Source organism: Mytilus edulis, chromosome 8, assembly GCF_963676685.1.
Source record: "Mytilus edulis chromosome 8, xbMytEdul2.2, whole genome shotgun sequence".
Lineage (NCBI taxonomy): Eukaryota > Metazoa > Mollusca > Bivalvia > Mytilida > Mytilidae > Mytilus > Mytilus edulis.
Genome location: NC_092351.1, coordinates 7,876,781 through 7,885,026, shown reverse-complemented (window position 1 = coordinate 7,885,026; position 8,246 = coordinate 7,876,781). Strand labels below are relative to the sequence as shown.

Sequence of the window (8,246 nt, the reverse complement as noted above, 5' to 3'; positions counted from 1 at the left end):
ACACGGATGTGTTTTCTCTCTATCGATTTATGACTTTTGAACACGTGTATACTACTCATCCCTTTTTTTCGAGAAGAAATGGTGATGTATTTTATTACTTAAATGTTTTAAATGTCATAGATTAGCATTGTAAATATATGAAGATGTTTAAAAATATTAACATGAATGTAATTGTTACACCTCCAAATCAAAGTTCCAAAGCACCATTCTTTTTTTTGTTCTATAGAATATTTTGGAAACTTGAGGTGACATGTTTAATAAAGTTTGTTAACTTTTTTTGTTAACAACAAAAAAGGGGGTGAAAATTTTCTTTGTTTATTTCAGGTGAAGGTTATTCTCTTATATACGATGAAATGTTGTGTGAAATTTTTACTCTAGTACATGACAGGATAAAACTTTTGTAATGCCTTGCGTATTTCTTTACTTGGCGCATAAATTCTGCACATTTTTTTTTATAAATTGGGGCATACATTGCGAATGTATAACTTGTTATCCTGTAAATCGTATCATAAGTTTGATTGTGGTGAGACTCTAATATTTGATTAGTTTAATAGAACCCAATACTTAGAGTAAAACTTAGAGTAAAACAACTAAATTTCAAACTGTATCATGAGTTTTCATATCATATTTAGTTAACTTTATTGGAAAACATTGTGATTTTATTGAAATCCGACCATTCTGATTTGACAACCTAAAGCTATTCATTGTTTATATGCCTGTCGAGCATTTCTAATAAAATAATGAAAATGTAAGCTATGCCAGTTGATTGTAATATAATTTAAACAACATATATTTTACAAAAATAATAAAACAATAGTCTGTAGAATTAAAAACTTTTTAATATGATCTTAATTAACTATATATCCTAGCTTAACTGAAGTAAAATGAAAGAAACCATGCAATTATTAGTTTTAATCTGAAAAACAGTCCGATTTATCAATTACCATTGTTGAAAATTCATTAATTGATAGGTCAAATGTCAAATAAAAAGATTCAAAACATGTTTAACACATTGCATTTTGTGTGTATGTCCTTTTGGGTTGCTGTCTCGTTGATACACCATCTATATGTTCGAAGTACAAGATTTGGCAGTCAGAAATATTCAGATTCACCATCAAATTCTTGTTTTTGCTACAACAAGAAGCATTTAATATTTTCCTTTTGAGATTGAAAGGTCATTCAATCTTGGAAAACTTTCAATCAGAGACTTACTGCATTCATGTAAGTCATGTTATTTTATTTTAACGTTCTCGCCACCAAGTCGTCCCTCCGCCCATCCGTAATTCTGTAATCAAACAGTTGTCAAGACCATTATATAAAAGCTTCCGATATCAATCTTATATTTTGTTTTTGTACATATAGTTTTTTCTGTTGGTTACAGAGAAGGGCGATAATTTAGTATATTCTGCCTAAATTTTTTTGCGAAAGTCACGTTACAGTTTTAAACGTTACGTATATAGTATAATGAAATATTATTATATTATTATCTGTATGACAACTTTTGATGTACGCATTTAATACTTAAGCTATTAACATCCTTGATACAGTTATTCATTGAACAATAGTTCGGGCTTCCATTTTGAGTTTCTACTACCTAAAGTGGAGACGTGTAAACAAGTGAATGTAGTCAATGGGTCTTAGGGGTGGAATCTTCCTGGTGTTATGAAAAAAAATTGAACATGTGCGGATATAAAATATTTCGGTACGGGACGTTTGCGCTTTTTGACAGGACATTTGCGTTATAGAGTGATTTATCATGATAACAATGTTTAAAAAAATCATGTAAAACAAAAATTCATATACATATATCATTATTCTGCTATAAATAGAATCTATTGTTTTCCATTATGCGTGTGTCAAATGAACACGAAATAATTTTAAGCGCTTTTGTCAAATAAAAAAAAAACATATAAGAGGGAAATGGAAGTAAATCCTAATGACAAACATGACTCTTTATAAAGTAACAATGTACAGCAGCTGTTTAAAAACAAATATTGGTCTTCACATCTGAAATAATTTCAGGTGAACTATGAGGCATAATTCGTTGCAGTATTCATGCAACTGAATGTGCACAAGATGAATATAATTGTTTTCATTATGTGAACCCGATTAATATTTCTGATTTTTGCGAATTTTCTTTTAAAACGTTCAAAACATATGTGAACATCTTTCTATATGACGTTGGTAAATTTACAGTTACGTGTAATATATCATAGTCAAAAAATCGCAAAAATACTGAACTCCGAGGAAAATTCAAAACGAAAAGTCCCTAATCAAATGGCAAAATCAAATGATAAATCACATCAAACGAATGGACAACAATTGAATAGTTATTTAGTGTTGAAACTTCGTATTGGTGACAAATACACCCTTAAAATATTCTTGCGAAGGACGTGTGCGCAGTTTCACCTTAGTACGAAAGCACATTTGGGCTCCAAAGAATATGAGCATTTGAGCTTAAAACTAAGGTCGTGTATGGTAAAACGGAGAGTGAATACATTATGTTTTTGATAATTCTTATAATGGTATACAAACTATGACATATTCTGGAATGTATTCATTCTCCATTTTACCATACACGACTTTAACAGGAAAGTTTCTAAGAAGTTAAATGACAAGTAAAAATAAAGAATTATAATGTTAATTAATATCAATAGCCATGTTAATATGTATGTTGCAATAAAACATGTTTAAGCCATTCTTGAGTTACCATTCGTTTAGTCATGTAATGATAAGGACACAAAAGTACTCATCTATTTTATAATGTTGAAAATATGATAATTTTCTGTAGTATTTAATCAAAATTATGTTGTTTCGTTTGTAACGTGCATTTCCAGTGTTTAAACTTCAAGCAAGAAATAATTATTAACATATGTTTATTCAAAGTGGGTCTTTTAAAACAAATACACCACATCTCATTCTTTCTATATTTATATAAACTACATATAGAAAATATATTTGATGAAGAAGTTTTGCATTTTGTATTTTTAAAGCGTTTTCGTATTTTGCCTGCAAATAACCAGCTGCAAAACATGCAATCCTTACGCTTTCTTATACACATGCAGTGATTCTGTTAAATACTGACTTTATAAGTACATTATAATTCACCAACCTACCAATTACATACATACATACATACATACATATGTGCTAACCAACTTGAAATACGTTTTCTACACTTACAGACTTACAAACCAAATCTTTGTTTGTATCTATGGAATCTTTAGCAAAGATTTTTTAGTAATTTGTGGTTACGAAGTCCCATCATTTACTATTTACCGATAATAGATACGGGCATAGCAAACCAGTTGTGTAATATAAACTGCAAGATTGTGCCAAAGGAACATCACTATTCAAAAATATATGTAAGACATTGCGTCAATTGTCAGTTTGTCATTTCGTCTCATTACCATTGAATCGCATATATATATTTTTGTTTTCATAATAAGGGCAGAAACATAATCGTTATTTTTTTTAACAATTTTCTTTTTCAAATCTCATCAAATGCATTTTTGCATCTGCCTTTAGTTTGCAAGTGAGACAAGTGAACACAAATATATTTTTCTAAGGATATGCGAAAGTGAATCATTTAGACCCGCTACATACTTTTTTGCACCTGTCCTAAGTCATGAACCTGTTGTTCAGTGGTTGTCCTTTAGTGATGTTGTTCATAAATGTTTCTCGGGTTTTTTTTTACAGATTAAACAAGTGGTTGTACTGTTTGAATTTTCTTTATACTTGTCATTTGGGGCATAAATAGCTTGTCCTATAATGGTTTACTGTGAACAAATTGTGGCTTGGATGGAGAGTTGTCTCATTGGCACTCATACCGCATCTTCTAATTTCGATGTACCAGCTACAAAATATGTAATAGATATAGGAAGATGTGGTATGAGTGTCAATGAGAAAAATCTCCATCCAAGTAACAATTTATAAAAGTAAAACATTATAGGTCAAGGTACAGCCTTCAACCCGGAGCTTTGGCTCACACCTAACAGCAAGCTATAAAGGGCCCAAAAATTACTAGTGTAAACCAATTCGAACGGGAAAAACACATGTCTAATCTATATAAAAACGACTTTTTCTTATTCTATTACCACTATCTTGTCATAACACCATACTTTACCCAGTACAGTGTCGTCTCAGTCGTGAGTCATTAATGTTATCGTAGAAGTACAGATGGGTTTAGCCAGCTGACATTTTTATGTTTTAAACATCGACTAATTAGGTACAGATTGTATCTTTAATGATCTTCAAACGTTTCTATTATATAAACTGTTTGAAAATATCGACAGTGATATTTATGGAAACATTAGTTATATGTATACATTAAACGGCTTTAAATATTGATCTTCATGGTAAATGTCTATATATTCAAGAGGCTGAAAATGTCAATCATTACGTTTTGAAAAGTTCAGTGATGTCTTTTGGAATTCATTGGTTGTTAAATAGATATAAAAGTTAGGACTATTTCTGTAATAAACATACTTGTAAGTAAATTAAAACTTGTGCATCGTATACCTGAATGATAGGTAAGACAACTATATATATATATATATATATATATATGTATTGGTTTTAATTTCAACTCTATTGATATGGTTATAACTAAAAATTACCTGTTTACAAAACTTTGAATTTTTGAAATACTAGGTCTTTTCTACCTTAGGAATAGATTAACTTAGCTGTATTTGGCACACTTTTCGGAGTTTTTGGTCCTCAATGCTCTTTAATTTCTATTAGTCTTTTTATTATTTTTAATTCGAGCGAAACTGATGAGTCTTTAATAGACGAAACGCGCGTATACACAAAATTTCAATCCTGGTATCTATGATGAGTATATACCACTTTTGTTAATTTCGTTTGCCTGAATGTTAGTTCAATTTCAGGATTAATGATGTATTGCCATTGCCATTCCCCTATCTGAGACTATTTAAAAAAAATCAAATTTGTTTATCATTTTTTTGCTTATCTATTTGTTTTGTCATTTCTATTCAAAATTTTAGATATCAACATGATTTGACAATCATCTTGAACCGTAAAATATACCAACTTTTATGCTTTATGTTTGGACGCTAAAACCTACAAGGAAAATATTCGATAACTTTGCTGTTGGTCTTTAAGTCCTCGAATGACATTTCAGCTCAGTAGTCATTGTTTCGTTACTTACACAATGTATATACACATCTTCGTTGATAAATCTTGAAATGACTATGAAACCAAGGTTCCTACTTCCTCAGGAAAAGTTGACCAGTTACCTTACTTAAATATCGATGAGATGATTATGAATGACGTTTTTATTTATTTAATCATTTAATGAGCGTTTGATAGATGATAGACTTTATAATGCATACATATTGACTAATTTAAAAGTTGTTAAACTTTTTACAATATCATATTTATTTTGTATGTTTTTATGATTGATACCCTAATTTTTACAGATTTAGTATACATTTTTTAAGTTATAATGTCTATTTTTTTCAAGAGTAATCTTTTTGCAAATTTTCCGTTTCTTTATCACGACGAAAATTGACAAAATATCAGACGTGTGCATATTTTTTTCCTTTGACATTTGGTTTAAATTTGAGTATAGTTTTATTAGATAAATATAGCTTACTTTTAATATTCGTACTACCACCCCATTTGAAATACTTATTTAGTTAATTTTGTTCCTTTTATGATAATTCGGGTAAACACGAATTTTGTTTAGCGGGGAGTGATGTTGCGTGGTCAATCGCACAAAAGTATAGAAATTCTGAAGTTGAGATAAAAACCTGAAATAGTCAAAAAGATTTTCCTACACGATGCGCCGACGACTCCTCCACAATGTATTTATAATCGTTTACCGTCACAATCTCTTTACATTGATCCAAATTTCATCATACGGTGCCCCGACCCTAATCGTATTTTGTCAATTTCAGTTTGTGTTCCTTAACGTCAGATTTACGAACATTAATCTTAAGTTTTTAAACGATGAGCCGATGTCACCTATTTATGGTAATTTTAAGTGCTCGTGACAGTATCTATAAATTGATCCGAAATCAACGAAAAGTACCGCTCCTCTCCTTCAAATAGCATTATGTCAATTTGCTACCATACTATGATTATTGTAATCCATTTGTCTATTCCATACCTTATCCATCTTATTTAGTTCGGAGAGAAAAGCTTTATATTTTTATTCATAAATTCAGTTATTCATTTTGTTTTGAAATATTTGATTTCGTGTTTGTTTAAAACCACCCTCGTACCTTTTTTTTTAATAATTAAAATGTTGAAAGTTGAGAAATATCGTATTACACGTGTTATATAGTGGTGTAATCTTTTTCTCTAATGATTTTATTCCTTCCTTTTATAAAATTTGCAGAAAGTTGTGTTCAATGTATTTGACGTCATCTTTTACTAGTTGTTATATTCGGTATTATTATATCGTTGTGCGTAATTTTGTATCAACAAAAAGCAAAGTCGATTATTATTCATGTGCTTTGTAAATATTAAGACTGATCAATGCAATTTGCCTGTAATTTCTCATTTTAGTGCAATAAATTCTACACAATGATAAATACAACAGAAACAGAGGAGGAAGAAGAGGATATTTTATTTCCGTTATATTTAGTTGTTATATTCGGTATTATTATATCGTTGTGTGTATTTTTTGGCTTTGTCGGAAACCTATTGACAATTCTAGCCTACATACGTGACAAACAACTTCATTCTGTCTACAACGCGTTTTTACTAAATCTCGCGATAACTGACATTCTACTGAGTACCATTAGCATGCCGTTTTACGCCGTGTATACACTGGAAACGTATACATGGCCTTTTGGTTACCATTTCTGTAAAGGTTACATGACTATAGATTTTACCCTATGTCTAGAATCTGTATTAATGATGGTGGTTATCAGTATAGATCGATTACTGTTGCTAAAATTCGGACCTCATTATTCTTCGAAAGTCACAATGAAAAAGGCTTGTATACAGATCGGTGTCACATGGGTATTGGCATTCCTGTTATATGGACCGGCAATAATCGGATGGGATATTTGGACGGGAGAAAATACTGTTGAAGAAGAAGATTGTGACGTACAGTTTGCCTACGACAAAGCATTTACAACTGCAACAGCATTTATAGAATTTGGGATTCCGTTTTGTTGTATTGTCATAGTAAACGGTCTTATTTATAAAGAGATACGAAAGAGAAATAGTGTCGGTGTTAATCCAAGCAAGACGTCAAATCACAACAATAGCAAGCCTAAACGTGAAGTTAAAGCTGTCCGATTTTTAGCAGCATTGGTCGTAGTGTTCTTTGTCACATGGGTACCATATACTATTACCACGATCATCATAGCATTCTGTGAGGAATGTGTCAACGAAAATCTATATGAAATTTTTAACTGGGTTCTATGGTCCAAAGCAGCCATGAATCCTTTTCTGTACGCATACAATAGTACAAGATTTAGGAAAAACTTTTCAGAAATGATTCCATGTTTCAAATCATTCGGAGTCTCTAAAGTAAAAGAGGAACATTCGGTAACACCTAACACAGTTGCAGTAACGACTAACACAGATGATACAAAGCCAAACACATCTGCAGTAACGCCTAACATATCTGCAGTAATGCCTAACACATCTGCGATAACGCCTAACATATCTACAGTAACGCCTAACACATCTGCAGTAACGCCTGACACATCTGCAGTAATGCCTAACATATCTGCAGTAACGCCTAACACATCTGCAGTAATGCCTAACACATCTGCAGTAACGCCTAACATATCTACAGTAACGCCTCACGCATCTGCAGTAACGCCTAACACATCTGCAGTAACGCCTAACACATCTGTAGTAACGCCCAACACATCTGCAGCAACGACTCACAAAGTTGGAGTTAAGACTAACACAGTTGCATTAACGACTAACACATCTGATTAACGAATAACATAGTTGTTTAGAGCTTGTTTACTTTGTGGAATGCCGACAATGCACTGTACTGATTATTTAACAATAGATGTATAACAATCCCAATTTATTCATGCCCGTCGGACTGTCTTAACTTTAAATTTTGATTAAGTGTTTTACATGAATATTTGTGTAAAAAGAGTGATCTTTATATTATGGAGTAAAAACCGTTAAGGTTTCCAAAAAATATGATAATAATATAGGGTAGCAATGTACCACTTTGGCTTTTCAATTTTTCGCTCTACCCGTTCCTGGTGACTGTTAGAATCTTTGATAATGATTTCAACAAA

General features: G+C 31.4%; 1 protein-coding gene across 1 annotated transcript; it reads left to right on the top strand.

Annotated features, from left to right (window-relative positions):
- Positions 1 to 6,552: 6,552 nt before the first annotated feature.
- Positions 6,553 to 7,929, top strand: LOC139486714 (trace amine-associated receptor 8b-like). Its single transcript, XM_071271637.1, has one exon. The coding sequence runs from the start codon at positions 6,553 to 6,555 to the stop codon at positions 7,927 to 7,929; it is 1,377 nt and encodes a 458-aa protein (XP_071127738.1).
- The last annotated feature ends 317 nt before the right edge of the window (positions 7,930 to 8,246 follow it).

Bases quoted from the DNA above. Each gene is read 5' to 3' on its own strand.
- LOC139486714 (XM_071271637.1), top strand. From the start codon at position 6,553: ATGATAAATACAACAGAAACAGAGGAGGAAGAAGAGGATATTTTATTT.